Source organism: Quercus robur, chromosome 9, assembly GCF_932294415.1.
Source record: "Quercus robur chromosome 9, dhQueRobu3.1, whole genome shotgun sequence".
Lineage (NCBI taxonomy): Eukaryota > Viridiplantae > Streptophyta > Magnoliopsida > Fagales > Fagaceae > Quercus > Quercus robur.
Genome location: NC_065542.1, coordinates 11,378,831 through 11,396,129, shown reverse-complemented (window position 1 = coordinate 11,396,129; position 17,299 = coordinate 11,378,831). Strand labels below are relative to the sequence as shown.

Sequence of the window (17,299 nt, the reverse complement as noted above, 5' to 3'; positions counted from 1 at the left end):
GATCTTATCTTAGCTTTAAACATTGATATTAATAATACAAAGAATCGACCAGGGTTTATATATTTCCACAACTATAAATACTTTTTTCTTAAATTAAGACCTGATATTCCATAAAATATTATAAAATTATTCAATTGATTTTTTTAGTAATTTAATTGTTTTAGTGGGGAAGAAAGGATTTAAACCCTAATTATTCTATAAAGGAAACAATCAATGTCACAAACACATAATTGCTTCTTGAAATTAATTGAAATATCTTTTGTGTGCAAATGGTAAAATCAAAAGACACCTATGTCCAAGATTCAACTAAACTCAGATTTCATTATTATTTTTAGGGAAATGTGAGCGGATGCCCTTAGAACACTGGTTAACAATCCACTTAAAAAAAGTTGTATGGGAAAAAAAACAATTAATGTTTTGATAGCTTTTTTTATTTCCCATAAATATTATGTCAAAAATTTTCTAAAATGGATTATTAACTATTACCCTAAGAGCACTCATTAGCATGACCCTTAATTTTATATATTTACAAGAGTTGCACTCTTTTATATGCTAATGATTAGGTTTCGAAATTAATGCTAACACTAAGTCACACCCATTAATGAAGTAACTACTTCAATAAAACTTGTGTAATAATATTGCGTTAATATCTGTACTTACATGAGGAGAAATACTTGATATTCAAATTGTCTTAATTAATGCTGTATTTAAACATACTCCAACAGGTTTTGACATTCTTATTGTCTGTCTGACCTATTTAATTTAGAGTAGGGTAACACTATCTCATCAATAATTGTATGCCTTTTATTATGGCCTATTGTAATAGGGTTGGACATTCTTATTGTCTCTCTAACCTAAATTCATAGTGGGGATAGTCTACCCCAACTTTGTGTAATCTTGAGTTATGACATTCATGTATGTGTGTGGATTTTAATGCTTAACCTTTTTTTAGCTGCTGCCTTAACTAATTTTGTCTAGCTAGTACTAGTAGTAGTATTGTGATGAATCTAGGTATCTACAATATCGTAAGTTTTAGTTCCACAATGAAAACCCTAACTTTTGAAATAATGCAAGCAAAAATAGGATGGACCCGTGTTCTGGATCTTTAAGAGGTAATTAAAGCACAGTGGAATGAAAATGTATTTTGATTTTCACGAAGATTGATTGATTAAGAATCATAAAACCAATGGAGGATTACACAAGAAGAATATTCATCCACAAATTATGAAGTTATCATTGCTTAAATCGCTTTGTACGTAATGGTTGCAAACTAATAATGATAATATGATCCACTTTTAAATACCACTCTATTGACAAGGATGGGGCTACGACCTACGGTGAAATTGACATATTTGGGGAGTTGAAATTGAATGCCATGAAGATTATAATACCTTCACTTTTATGTATCCATATATGGGCTATGCTATTAACTTCCTTTTTCATGCCCTTCACCAACTCCTAGGTAAATAGGATTGTAGCTTATGGACATCTCGAAATTTAGCAAAAATAGACATAACTTCAATGGTGAAGTGGGCCAAGAGACTCAAATTTCCTACTACATCGAACATTGATGTGACGACCCTTCCCCCCCCTTGGAAGACAACCATCCTTTTAGAAAAGAAGTTGCGTGTTTGAAAAAGTAAAAATGAAGGAACCAGTTTAAAACTAGATAAATTCAATTCGTTTCATACTTTCTCCACTTGGATGGACTAAGTCTGTACAAAATTAGAACTTTTGACATAAACCAACCCTCCTTGTAATCAACTAACACTTCATGGTGTTTTTAAAGGAGAGATCACATTATATTTAGTGCTATTTCGGTAAAACTTATATTTATGAACTTATTAAACTTAAACGATAAATTATATAAAAGTATCAAGAGACTTATAACTCAATAACATAATTTTCCCTCATTTATTAGCTAGGAGAATCAGGATTCAAATTTTCATCTACTGTAATATAAAAAATAAAAAATAAAAAATAAAACTTAAAACAATTAATAATTTAATTTTTTTTTTACATGTATAAATTAAACTAAAGGGCAAAATTTAGATACAATACTTAAGTTTTGTTCCCTAAGTCCTCTTAAAATTCAGTTATATGACTATAATTAACTAAAAATACACTTCTATCTCATGAGAAAAAAACCACATGATTGAATATTACGAGAGAAACCTAAGATACAATACAAGTACCATACCTAAGTTTTGTCTTAAACTAAATAACCTAAATAAGGTGATAAAAAGTTATGGTGAATCATGAGAAAATTTCACTTACCTTTATGAAGTTTTCTATTTATTACACACTCCTTTCCTAAAATATAAATTATTTACATTGACTTCCCCTAAATGGTAGGAAAAATGTTTTAAAATATTCCACACAAAAAAATTTGAAAACCTTAAATTTCCTAATAGAGGGTTTGTGGATGAAAATTTAAGAGTAAAATAAAATAGGGAATTCAAGATTTCTAAAATCATTTTTTCAATTATCTAGAGAATATCAGTATAAATAGTTTGTATTTTAAAAGAGATGATGAGTTTTTTTTTTTTTTTTCAAACTAGAGGGGAGGTGAGCATAATAACCAAAAAAAAAAAAAAAAAAAACCTTTAAGAAAGGGCAATGTAATTCTCCGAGTGAATAACAATATGATGTTTAGGTTCAATTGGGTTGTCTCTTCTCAAGTTAAATTTAAGGGTAAGTTTGTCACACCAGTTATAATAGATTTTGGTAATCCCCTTTTTTCTTTCTTTGTGCGAGTCTAGTCAGCACCAAATTAGGGTTATGTTCCCTTATAAATGCATACCCTGAAAAGGCCCACTAACTAATTTCAGAAGAGAATTTATTAACTCAATTCAAGTTTTGATTGAACTAGAATATTCTGATATGGGTAGGCATTCAATTCTATAAATAAATTTGGTGATGACTAGAGATTTTCCTACCATAACAAAAAGAACCAAAAAAAAAAAGTTGGTGGGGTTCTTAATGAGCAAGGTGGTAGGCCCAGTACTTAGCAAAAAATAATAATAATAAAGATGTGGTAGGCCCAGCTCGATATGGTGTCCTAGTTTAAGGTGGCATGGGTCCTAGCTTAGATGAGACTCGTGCTAGGTCCATTACTGAGTTTTCAATCATATAGTAGCAAAAGCCCAATCAATTTTTTTTGGGTCAACGGGTGGAGCCCCAATTAATCTTAAACGATGTTAAAAATGGATTGTATACATTCAATAAGTTTTTACAAAAACCTGGGCCTGGATCTACAAGCATTTGAAGTTCAAAACTTTGTCGCTTCGTTGGTAATGATTGCTGGATCTTTAATGGTTCAGAGCCCAGATTTGTACTTTAAAGAATCAATGAGACTTGAATCGAAGAAACTCCCACGTCCACGTGAATTTTTTGAAACTTTACCTAAAATAAATGTTTGGTATTAAAGAAAAATGTTAATGAATGCCTAAGGTCATTAGTTTAGGAATTATTTTTAGAAATATTTTTATGGGAAAATAATAAAGCAATTAATTTTATTGACAACTTTTTATATTTCTCATAATAGTAATGTAAAAACCTTTTTAATATAATTTATCAACAATTGTTCTAAAAATACCATTAACATGATCCTTAGTTAAATCTATCATGGATTGTTAAGAGCATGATAAGTAAGCAGTGCAGTAAGGAGCATACGGTTGTAAAAGAATTAATGGAGCAATCCCTGCGATAGTTTCAAAGGCAAAAACAACACCTGCAATGAAGATAAATGACAATGTTGCAAAAAGATTCAAGCAGTTACAGGAAGTTACAAACACCTCTAGGAGATCTTTCCGTTGGTCGTAGGGCAGTGAAAAATTTATGCTCGTAAGTGTTTCCTTGTAACTTTTCTGAATCAATTTAATCATATTTACTAAAGTTTGATTCCATTTTGTATTAATGTGATAGTAGGCTTTGATCGGTTTAATGCGAACCTTTGCATTAGTTTACTTCAAATTAATTTGTTTGCAATCTAATTTACGGTTTGTTTGGACATAACTTATTTTGCTGAAACTGAAAACTGAAAACACTGTAGCGAAATATTTTTTAAATATGTAAATAGTACTGTGGGACCCATTTTTAATGAAAAAATTGTTGAAAAGTGTAATTTGTGGGATCTGTGAACAGTGCACGGGAGCACTATTCACAGTTGACTTGTCAACAATTGCGGGCTTGAAAAGAAAAAAAAAAAAAAAAAAAAAAAAAAAAAAAAAAAAAAGCGCTACAGTACAAACGTGGACATGGGATAATCTCTATCCAAACATATACTTAGAGTGTGTTTGGGAAGCGCGTTTTGCACTTCCCAGACACACGTTTGCGTTTCAGATTTTTTTTTTTTTTTTTTTTTTCCAGCCGTAACTTTTTGACTTTTCTTCTATAAACAGTACTCTCATGCACTGTTCATGGGTCCCACAAACTACACTTTTCAGTAATTTTTTCATTAAAAATGGGTCCCACGATACTATTCACACATTTAAAAATTATTTTGTTACAGTATTTTTCAGTTTTCAGTTTTCAACTGTATCCAAATAGACCCTTACTCTTTTGAGATTCAATGGCTGGAAACAACTGAGTACCCATTTGGTTACCGCTTTTTGGGCAACCAAAAAAATACACATTTGTGGTTTCAAACTAAATTTAGTATGTTTAGTAAAGTTATTGTTATCGTGCTTTTTTGGGGCCTATAATATGGTTTTTCTATGTTTGTGCATTGGATCAGGTGAGCAGCAATAACAAAACGCAATTTTAAAAAACTAAAAATTAGAAATGTTGAACCAAATTCACTCTTTTTAATTCAGATAATTAGTCTGATATAGATTATCAGTCTGATAGCAAAAGGCCATAAATTCAGATCATAAAGATGAATACCCTGAGTGCTATGTTGTATTTGTTAAAAAAAAAAAAATGTAACCATTCAACAAGATCTTATTGAACCATTTAATCAGACTAATTATCTGAATTTAAATTGGGAAAAAATTACACATTAGACTATCAAAAGGATGTTACACGCTTTCCTATACTTTTATCCCCCATTATCTAAAGAATCAAAATTGCTACTAAGCAGAAAATACAATCATTATCAGGTCAACATCTTTAAAGTACTTATTAAGCTTTTTGGAGCAAATATATCAATGTGTATTTTGCATTTTAAAACCAAAAAAAAAAAAAGTTCTTTCAAACTGCAACCTATCTATGTTCACAACCCAAAATTCTTTAACCAACACCCCTAAAAAAAAAAAAAAAAAAAAAAAAAACTTTTGCCCCACAACCCGCTTATTATGACAAATACGACACATATGTAAGATGCAAAAGTTCCTTCTCTTTCTAGGAGACCTCACCACTTGTCTGTAGATAAGCTTCGCTCTTTTAGTGAAGCATGCAGTCAAGGAAAGAATCCGGAGCTCCCAAATGTGAAGTTGGGGTCAAAATCCTGATCAAATGGAAAATCCAAAGCAGCAGTTGGAGAGTTTTTAGTTGAAGTTGCAGCAGACTCAGAAGTCTGCAAATTCTGGTGCACTGATCCAAAGCTATTCACCCCAGTTGGAGACACAGTGAAATAGTTAGTTCCAGATGTTGCAGGAGACATGAATGAAGGAGAAAAACTTCCCACAAAATTGTTATCGATCAGGGAGTCCGGGAACACTTGGTTTTCAACCTTTACGTTCGATGTAGAAGCAGCAGCAGGGAAACCAAACGAAGGAAATGGTTGCTGGTAGTGGTGAGCAGTGTCTAAGTTTTCAGTTTGGACTTTGAGGGCTTCCCTGAAGTTCAAGAGCATTTCTTGGGATAGTTGCTGAGTTTGCTGTGGTTGGAGGCTTTGAAGCTGAGCAGGGTTCACGCTGTTGATTGGTTCATGCTTCTCAGGTGATGCTGGAGCAGGAACTGTGTGGGTGGCTGAGGCTTGAGCACATGTGTGCCTTCCTCGGTATGTGACTTCAAACACATTTGGGTCTTCATCGGATCTTTGAACTTGCTTTGTAGCCAAACAACCTTGGACATTTCGATGTGTGCATCTATAGTAGCCTCTGCAAGTTGGAGCAATTAATTGTTCAGGTAAAACAAAAAAAGTTGTATAATGATTAATGACAGAATAAGATTCATATCATTGCAAAATTTTATTGGTTTTTATTTTAAAATTGTAATGTCCCATGCTCTAAATCCTGAACCCACCACTAATGAGGACCCCATGAAAGAAGAGTTCCCTGACCACCACTCATCAGGACCACATGAAAGAATAGTTTCTTTACCACTTGGCCATATAATTAAGTGTAAAGGTTATAGTTTGTTTGCTTCCATGGCCACTTGGGCCACAGGTGTAAAGGTTGTAGTTGTTTGTTTGCTTCCCCGGCCACTTGGGCCACAGGTGTAAAGGTTGTAGTTGTTTGTTTGCTTCCCCGGCCACTTGGGCCACAGGTGTAAACGTTGCAGTTGTTTGTTTGCTTCCATAGCCACTTGTGCCACAAGTCTTATAGTAATAGGTTATAATTCTCCTACCTCTCTCATGTTGGTATTTCTTTAAGAAAATTCAACTTAAAAAAAAAAAAAGTAATAGTACAATAGGGAAAAAGACAATTGAACATTAAATATCTCTATTGGAAATATAAAGAAATTCTAATTAATAGAGCTATAAAACTCTTAACAAAAAAAAAAAAAATCAACTTTTTAAAGGGGTTATGCTTCTTGGTTCCATATTGTTGATGGATTTAATAAATCTTTTTTTTTTTTAAATGATGTTATCTAATATACGGTATTTTAAATAAAAACGTCTAGTTTAATTTAAATTCAAATAGAATAATGAAAAAAAAAAAGTGTAGGCTTTCCAAATAATGGCAAATAAAAACTATTATCAATAACCTATTTATTAACTTTTCAAATAGGATCATATTTGGTAGATTTTAGTTAGTTCAATAGCTAATATTTCTTATCTTTAAATAAAAGATTTAATCGCAAATCTTGCAAATACAAACAAGAAATTCATTGATATTTACACATAATAGTAAAGAGTAATAATAATAGAGATGATGTTATAGGTTCAAGTCTTATCATATCTAAAAAAATAAAATAAAAATAAATAGTAATAATAAACAACATATATTCCAAAATGAAATAGAGAATGATCGGCCGCCAACTTTTTGAGAAGGGTATTAGTTATATGTTGCTTGACATCAAAGGGCAGCTATTTAACTTGGAGGGATGTGCCTTAATTATTAGGTGGTGTCACTGATTAGAAACCTAAAACGAAGAGTAAGAGCTTAACAAATGAGCATGATATAATTCTTCAATTTATTGATGCAGCATGCCATATATATATTGATCGATGCATCCGACATAATATGCTAATAAAAAGGAAACATGACATATAACTATATAATTAAGCATCAGTGCAATTACCATAAATGCTTTTAACATTTAACAATCTTGAATTGTCGGCAAGGGCTCAATGAGGATATTTTAGGGGGCTAACTATAGTAAACATATATATATATATATAAGGAAGAGGTATCACAATATTTGATCAAACTATTTTAATCTCCCCGATGAGACAACACAAAAATCTAAAGACCAATAATGTAGTGGATTAAACTTGAAATCTTCAAATTTATATTACGCTTCAGACCAGTGAACCCCTCTAAGTAATCTTGTGAGGGTAATACATAACTAAATTTAATATGCACATACACATACCTTTACATTTTATATCCATGCATGCATATATATGAGTGCATGCATGTTTAGAAAATTATAAGTGAAACGCTTCATACTTTCAATGACAAAAGATAAAGTTAAGTACCACCTCTAAAAAAAGTTCCTGATTCAATTTTTCTTCCTAAATTTTAATATTATCAATTTTAATTAGAAATCATCCTTTCAACATTAAGCTCTTTAAATATTTAACTTTTATTATTTAAAAATAATTCAAGAATATGAATGGATATATTCTCTATATAATATTCTTATAATTTTATGAAATAATTTATGCTTCCTTGAAAATTCCAACCACTTGAATATTTGAATTTAAGGGAGGAGCATATTTGGGGTGCATGGAACACAAAACTTTTATTGATAATTATATTTTAAAAATAGATGAATAAATTTTTCAAAAACTTGGGGGAACCATGCTCTTTTAGGCCTCTATCTTCCACTTCTGCCTTGACAACTGTTGGCTAATAATAAGTCCAAGTACGCAATTCAGTTAAATCTTAACTGAGGCATGCAAACAACCATATGTTTAAGTGTATATCTATGGCCTAAATTATTCAAAGCAATCATGAAATACTTGGCCAGAGAAAAAGTCAGGTTTACAGCCTTTGTTTTTTCTGCTTCTGGTAAGTCAGATAATACAGCACAAGGACAAGAAAAAGTGGTTTCTGTGCTTTTAGTTCCGTCTAAAGTTATATACTAATAATCTTGTTATAGTTCACATGGATATGAACTATGGACAATCTTGTTATTGTTCAAAAACCACACAAAGCTTGTTATCAACTTATTCAAAGTACTATATATTAACCAAAATAGAATTAAGGAAAAATGTTGTACCTGGGATATTTGGCTCCAAGAATGTCTTTCTGCCCATATTTCCTCCAACTAAAGCCATCATCAAGAGGTCCTTCAAGTCCCACCCCAGGGTTAACTCTTACTTGTCGTGTCCATCTTGGCAAGGTCTTTCTGAAACATTAAAAGTCCAAATATTTATACCCCAAAATTTACACAAGATTAAAGTCAACTCCTAGTTGTATAGCTTTTTACTTACCTCTTTCTAGAGGCATCTCTTTGCTCCTGATCCTTGAGTTCTCGATCTGAATCCTCACTTCGTGGACTCCCCGTTAGAGAAGGTGGAGATTCGGACATTCGAATTGCACCTCCTATGGCTTGTGGCTCACTAACCGAGCTGCTCAAATTGAGCATTGAAAGTGCCTTTTCATAAGAAGATAAGATCTGTTCGACTAAGAATTCACGAGCCTCATGTGATGAAGATGGCACATTGAGATGGATTTGGAGCTGCCTAGCCAGCTCCAAGCCTTGTGCTAGCTCACTTATGAGATTCTTTTGCTCCCAGTCTCCCATGTTATCCATTTATAAACCACACAAAAATATAAGGATATAGACAATGTTTGAGCAAATACAGCCTATAGTAAGCTGCTTTTGTTCAAATTGCTAGAAGTACTGGTTGCTTATATATGTTAGGAAGAAGAAGCATGAGAAACTGGAATCAATCAATCTTACGCCAAAAACGTGCTACTAGACAAAGAGCCAATATAATGAGAAAGCTAGAATATTGAGCATATGGAAGGTAAGCCAAAATATGAGTTTGTTTTTTGAGAATTTATGGTAAAAAAACGAGGCTGCTTTTGCTTAGCTGCAAAACTTGGACACTGATTAAAAAAAGGTTTTTTTTTTTTTGTTTTTGTATACGGGTTTCTTGAAGAGATCCAAAATAATAGTTTGAGACAAGACAAACCGAACAAAACAGAAACTGAAAGTGATAAAAGAATGCAATAAAGGCTGAATCTTTGAAGATGAACAAAGAAAGATGAAAGGCTGAGGAAGAAGGGAGTCTGGTATTTAAGGAATGTGCAAAATTTGAATGTATAAAAAGAGAGAGGAAGTTTGACCAAAGAAATGCCGAGTGGATTTTCCTCATTGAGACCGGTCTTTGGTCATAGGAATAGGAACAGTAATAGAAGTTCAAAGACGAGAGCTAAGTCCAATTGCTGACCATTTCTTCTCCTTCCTTCAAGTTCTTAAACTATATGCTAACTCTCTCTCTCTCTCTCTCTTACTTTTTGAATTGATGAAGGTCATAGAGGTCCAACCAAAGCCACAAAAAGACTAAAAAAATAGGAAAAGAAAGTCAGAGATGGAGCATATGGGAAGAATCTTCAAACCTAGTTCCGCGTTACTACTACTAATAATAAATAGTAAAGGGAAAGAGAAATAAATACTCTTTTTTTTTTTTTTTAAACTATTACGGCTTCTAAAAAGTGAGAAAAATATGAGAAGACAAAAGTGGTGATGACATGAACGTGACGTTCACTTCAAACCTTTGCTTACGTTATAAAACACTTGCGACAAAAACAAAAGCGTATTTTGTGGCACGTGTAAGCACTTCGAAGTGAGCAGCGATCACACGCAGTCTCCGCTGGGTTGTTACTCATTATTTGTCATATAAGAATTGTGCAGTCTCCAGTGGGCGTGATTCCCGAGGGCTGGAATATACAACAGAGTTCTTCCACAGTTTTTGTCAATAATTCTAATGTTGCATATCAAGTAATTATTTGTTTTATTTATTATTCATAATTTGCCATATTAGAATTGGAACATAATTAAAAGTGGTATTCATCGGGAGCAGATGTTAGATGTTATAGATTGAAACTCTTTAAAAAAAAAAAAAAATTAGGTAGTGTTTACAAATTTTCTCATATAGTGCCTGTTTAAATTCAGCGTTTTCCGCTGAATCCTGGACTGCGTTTTTTGATTTTTTTTTTTTTTTTTTTGTTCCAGCCGCACTAGAATAACAAAAGACTTCATTACTTGACTTCCAAGATTATCAGGATAAGTATATAAGAAAATATTCTTCTTTTACTTATTATGTTTTTTAGTTTTCTATTTCTTACATTCAATTGATGCTTTAAAATATTATATCTGTTTTTGCTTTCAACGTGTCTTCTCTTGAGTTCCATTCATTGTTATCCAATTTTTAATGCCTCGGGTTGCAACCATTGTCATACAGAATATATGGTGAGTAGGGTTTCTTTTTTATTTATGTTGTAATAAATTTATTTTAGAATTTTTTTGGACAAAAATTTAAATGGATTTAATCTCAATTGCAAGCTAGGCAAGACCATGTGTGGTGCTGTTAGCAAACTGTGGATCGAACCCAATATGCAGAGCATTCCTCAAAATCCCATTAATTCTTTGATTTCATAAGAAAATCAATGGAACTCAATGGATGGTTGTGCCACTTGATCATTCCTTTGCTTGCACAATTTATTTGGCTTTATTTCGGATTGAACATTTGCATCTTTGGCCTCTATTCTACAACACCATTTTGTGCTTTGTGTGGAGCCCAGGTCTTACCATTTTTTTTTCTTGCAGATGTTATGTACATGTGCAAAGAACATGAGGATATTAGCAAGATGGGAGAACAATTGATTGCCCTGGCTTTTGATCTAAGAGAGATGTATTTTTTTTAAAGTAAATATTATGTATTGTAAGTAGCTGACTTTTTTTTACCATTTATTCGTTTTATTGAGAAACTACCTTTTGATTGTGGACTTAGTAGAGGGCACAAACAAATTTTTGAAATCATTTTGTTTACATTTTACTAACTGAATGGCATATACCATTTTGTTTGATTATTTTCTTTCTTTCATTTTAGAATTCTTTTCATTTTTTATGTTGCATTATATTCTTCATTTTTTATTTTTTATATTATTCCCTTTTTATTTTTTTTATTTTTTGTCATTTGATAGTGCAAGTTAGCTAAGAGTGATATAGATAATTCTGAGTATATTTTAGTAACCATTAAATTTGATTATCCAAACATTTTAGTTGGGAGATTGTGAAAAAGAAAAATATAAGGCGGATCAAAATTTTAGTAACAAATAAATTTTATGAAGCTTTAAAAAAAATTCCAAACAAAATGACTACAAACATATCAAAAGGAAAAACATTTTAGGTGGGTTTGTGGGAGACATGTAACGACAGTATAGGAAACCCACACATAATGTAGGAGAGAGGTTTCATGAGAATCTCTCATAAGATAATTTTCCTCTTTTCTTATTTATTCATTACATATAACCTTACAAGATTTATTAGCAAAAAACTAGCCTCTGAGCTCACGCTCTTCTATTTTTTGGGTAATGATTAATTTAGAGCATTTATTATAATTTGGGATTACTGTATTTTTCAATCACAAAAAAAACCTAGGGGTGTGATGAGTGTCATGTGTGGAGAAATAATTTTCCAGTCACACCCCTAGATTTTTTTGTGATGAAAAATTATTGTGATTGGAAAATTATTTCTCCACACATGACACTCATCACACCCCTAGGTTTTTTTTGTGATTGGAAAATGTAGTAATCCCAAATTATAATAAATGCTCTAAATTAACCCTTACCCAAAAAATAGAAAAGCCTCGCGCGTGCTCAGAGGCTAGTTTATGTAATGGCCTTAGAGGCCCAATTTAGTGTAAAACCCGTCTAAGAACAACTCTAGACCCTACTGCTCTATATAAACCCTATTAGGATTCTCTGTACTTCATCACACATAATACAATATAGTCATCAAGGCTTTATATCGTAGACACCATTATTGTATAAGCTTTATATCGTATAAGCTAAATCGTGTAATTATTGTGTGTTCCATCAATCTCTCATTTTTACACTTCTGCATCAATACTGTATTTATCTTCTTTATATTAACATGGGAGGCTTGGGTCTAGTGCGTCTTATGTACAAGACAATACTAGACACAGACTATGTCCCACTCACATAGGGCCAGTCTTAAAAAGTCCTTTTGCTCTGTTCTCTTTCCATTTAATTCTCTCTTTTTTATTTAATAAAAAAACCATTTAATTCTTTCTTTTACTTAAAAATAATAAATTGAAACTTGGACTTGGATTCCATTGGTCTTCCCGTCATGGGTGAATAGGACATGTCTGTTGGCAAATCCACCTCTTCACAATTATAACATAACGTTAATGTATGGTATTAACATCAATCACATGGTTTTTAGCTTTATTTAACTCCATGTGCTTATCCATTAAATATCTTAATTTTGACTTTATACGGCTGCTCATTGATAAGTTATATCTTAAGATTTTGTTATCTGTCTTAAGATCTTAACATTTTTTAATGGGTAGAAAACATGTACATGTTTTCTACATGTTTTCTACCCATTAAAAAATGTTAAGATCTGCCCAGGTGAGCCGAACAAAAAATAATATATATACAACTATCCCTCATTTGTATATATTATAATCGAACAGTAACATAACATTAATACTACACAGTATGTTTTTGAAGATTGGTAATAATAATGTTTATGTTATAAGAGTTCTAATTGAAGCCTTTTGGTGTTGTAAGTTGTAACACAATGTGAAATGAATCAATTCTTAGTTGAAAATATCTATAGATAATGAGCGAGTTATCCTCAAGATTTATCACAAGAATCCTATTTCATGCTTTTTTTTTATTTTTTTTTATTTTATTTTTTTTTTTTATGAACAAAAAAATGGGTTGGGGCCTTATTTCATGCTTCTTATACCGTACTTTTGTGAATGTGTTATGTGTCATTTCAATTCAATTCTATATATATATATTGGCAGCTTTGATGAGTGGGCTAGATTCCTTATTTAATTTAATGCTTCTTGTTTCTCAAAAAAAAAATGTAATGCATCTTATGTTGTACTATTGTGAATGTGTATATAATTCAAGTGATGAGTGGGCTAAATTCCAATTAAGCATGACAAATAGAGGGTCAAACAATCACAATAAAATCAATTGTATTAAAGTAACATGTAAGGTTGAATTTATTCAACCATGTGTTGACTTTATTTCGTGCTAAATTTACTTGTAATTCAGCAATTAGATATCCTATATTTAGGTGGGAATCATGTAAGGGTTGTGTGTGAGAGAGTGTGAAGAATTCAAGTGTGTGTGTGATCAAGAGCATTCTCACGACTGGAACTTGCGAGTGACTCGCGACTGATGACTCGCCAAAGTACCAAACGTGTGAAGCATGCAGGAAGTTGAAAGGTCATGACAGTTGGAGCACTACAAGACAAAAAGGACAGTCTGGCCAGTTAGTTATTTTGCAACTGAAACTCGCGACTTGTCCCAGTCACGAGTGAGTCGCTAGAATCCCTTGTTTTGCAGAAAAATGACTTTTCACATTCCTCACATACCCTACTATAAATACTCGTATACCCACGAAATATAGAGAATTTCCAGAGAGAATTTTGAGAAAGAAATCCCAGAGAACAACAAGATTGATTCATCCACAACCTTATACATTTGACATTTCAAATTCCTCTACTCTCACTCTCTTCATTGTCATACCCTTGAGAGGATACTTAGCCAAATCCTTACCTCATCATACCCATATCAGTGAGAAGGTTATTTGGTGTTTGGGAAGCAGTTTAGAGAGGACCAATTCATTTGGTTGATATAATGGGCTTATTGCGGGATTCGGAAAGTTAGAGTAAACATAGTCAGGCTTAACCTTGTTGGAGTAAGAAGCTTGGAAGGCTTAGGTGCATCGGGTAGATTAGGTTTGGAGGGTCTATTGTTATTCATGTATCCCAACTGATTTTCTAGTGGATCATTTTACCGCTTGGAGGGTGACGGAGAGGTTTTTCGTTGAGTTCTTCGGTTTCCTCTTCGATAACACGTACCGGTGTTATTTTTGTGTTTGCATCTCTCTAACCCTTACTCTTGCCTTTTAATAGCTATTGTAGATGTGATTAATTATGGTTTAGAGTAGTTTGTTTATTTGGGTATAGCTTGTACTTATCATTCTGCACATATATTGTTTGGGTATAAGCTTGCGTTGGTTATTTTGAAATTAGGGGTCTAAACATTCACTAGTATTTTACACACCAGGTGAACTTTCATAACAAAACTTTCAAAAAGACGTGTGAAACCTATCTGATTCAATTCAAGACTTTTAGTATGAAAATCAAGCAACTCAGGCTTTACTAAGACCATGAGGCATGAGCTAATGATTAAGGTGGATTTTTAGATTACGTACTGTTTTTGAAAAGGAAAATCAAATCAAAAGGGAGTACTATAGGTCCGCCAACAAATCTTAAAGATTGTTTGTAGCATTCATACAAGAGCAAAAGCATGGAACTCATGCATGAACTAAAATACAAAGAACCTCATGCAAGGCTGGCATATATAGGATCTTGTCCTAACAACATATGCAATACAAATGAATGTATTTTATATATGATGTAATTGTCTTCCTTAAATGCCATAGGCCTTCCCAACGAAATTGGACCTTTCTTCGATTTGGTCACCTTCCATGGGGGCAGGGGCTGTGGAAAAATTCAAATAATAATTCAAATAAATTGGACCTTTCTTCGATTTATTTATTTTTGTCTTTTACCTTACTTTGTGGTTTATAAAAAATATGCTACTCAAACGTGTTTCCTGATTTTGGGATTGTAAACTAGTTTAGTTTGCAACATGGGTGAGGAGTAAAGAAATTAGTTTTCCTCCTTTTAAAAATACAAAGCAGCTGGCTTTTGTTGGTATTTTTTTCTTTCTAAATAAATACAAAGCAGATAGCTAGGAAGCTGGCTTAGTGTGAACCTGATAGTTAAATAAATAAGCTTAAACTTTTTTGAGATATAGTTTCAGTCTGTGATGTCTGCTACTGATGATTGCTTTTTATCTTTAGATTAAAACACAATTTTTTTTTTTTTTTTTTTTTTGTGTAAATAGGTGTAGGTGGGGATCGAAGCCCAAATTTCTTATTCTAAGACAATAAACTTTACCAGTTAAGCTAACTGAAACCCACTTAAATAAGTTTAAACTAAAAACAAAAGGCTAATCTACACTCACATTTATATTATTGTTTACTATTATGTAAACTTTATAATTTGGTCTGATATCTGCACGGACTTATTCTATCCTTACATATACAAAAGTTTATGTTGATTGCTCAAAGTTTGAAACTTTGGAGGCTTCAACGGATGGATGCACAAAATAAAATATTCCCTATCAGTATATAAAGAACTTTCCTTGTAAGTTGCTCAAAAAAAATTTACATGCATGCATCCACCACGAATATGCAATTGTTTCTTTTTCGCACATGCGTGCATGTAGTTTATTTTAGGCAAAAACACCTTCTTCTTCTTTTTCTTTTTTATTTTTTTGTCCCTATATTTTGGTCATCTTTCAATTTTATCTTCAAATTTCACAACTTTTATTTTAGTTTTTATATTTTAAAACTTACTGTCATTTTGGTCCATGATGTCATCTCATTAACAAAAAATGCCCAAATGACTGACGATAATTAAGTTTTTAATATGAGATATTTTTTGTAAGTGATATGATAGTAGAAACTAAAATGATAACAAATTTAAAAATATAATTAAGAACCAGCTTTGAAAACTTGAGTGCTAAATTGAAAATTTGTTAAAAATTAATATAAGGACAAAAAAGAAAAAAGAAGAAGGTGTTTTTGCCTTTATTTTATAGTATTCATATGAGTTATAATTATATATGATTTGTTATTTTATATTTTATTAATTGTTTAATTCAAAAAATATTATATTAAATTAAAATAAACCATTAATTAACCAAATTTATATAATATTTGAAACATTTGTATAAATAAATTATATTGTTACATATATTCCTATATATAAAAATAATGATATTAATAATAATATGTTATAAAATATTAATAAACGAACAAATCTGGATATCCGCATTCCCAAACAGTTTTTTTGACGAAACATATGCTTTCATTCAACGAAAAAGAGAACAGGAGTTCCTCTTCTAGGCATCGTAGGCAACATCATGAGGAAGAGTCTCATTATTACAACACAAGAAAATTAGCAAAGCTAACACATTTAGCAAGGGCACGAGCATGTTCATTTTTGGCAACCACGGCTAAGGAGGTGAACACTTTGGCCACAGTAGCATCTATGTTAAGTTTAATAGTACTTAGGGAGGGACATTGCCATTGAGAAGAATTAGTTTGCTTTTGGACCTCAACTAAATCCTCCAAAACTGTATGTTGCTTGAATATTCTAAATCATGACCTCAAATTTATTGTTATGGGCTATATTATTCTGTTGAATTCTAAGGTTAAGGCAAATTGAAGACCCACTTGATGGTATTGATGATATCTGCTTTGTTGGAAATGAGGAGTCAATCATGTCTCAGCCCCAACAACTTCCAAACTAGATAGCTGTAGTCATTGAGTGCTGGAAGAAGATACGAATAAAAGTCTCACTTGCTAGCTTCCTTAAAAAACTTTAAAAAAGTGCAACGTTTACCACCAAATTCTAGCCTCCTGAACTAGATTATCTCTTGTAGGAAGCAAACCTAACTCAACTCTCCATAAAAACATTCTTAATCTGTCCCGGATCTTCAATTGCCATAATTTCTGCTAGTCAATTAATGTCACTATTACTGCCATCTAGGGGCACCTAATTTAGTCTGAGAGCATACTTGACTAAGAATTGACCTCTTGACTGCTCCTTGGTCCATATATGTTTCTCATCTCTTAATTAGGCCAAGGGATTGAGATTCCTTTTATG

The 17,299-nt window shown here is 32.2% G+C and overlaps 1 protein-coding gene across 1 annotated transcript; it reads right to left on the bottom strand.

Moving 5' to 3' along the window:
* Positions 1 to 5,039: 5,039 nt before the first annotated feature.
* On the bottom strand, positions 5,040 to 9,635 carry LOC126699766 (probable WRKY transcription factor 53). Its single transcript, XM_050397733.1, has 3 exons — positions 8,771 to 9,635; positions 8,557 to 8,685; positions 5,040 to 6,044 (listed from the first exon to the last, which is right to left on the bottom strand). The coding sequence occupies exons 1-3, from the start codon at positions 9,091 to 9,093 to the stop codon at positions 5,402 to 5,404; spliced, it is 1,095 nt and encodes a 364-aa protein (XP_050253690.1). The 5' UTR covers positions 9,094 to 9,635; the 3' UTR covers positions 5,040 to 5,401.
* Between the last annotated feature and the right edge of the window lie 7,664 nt (positions 9,636 to 17,299).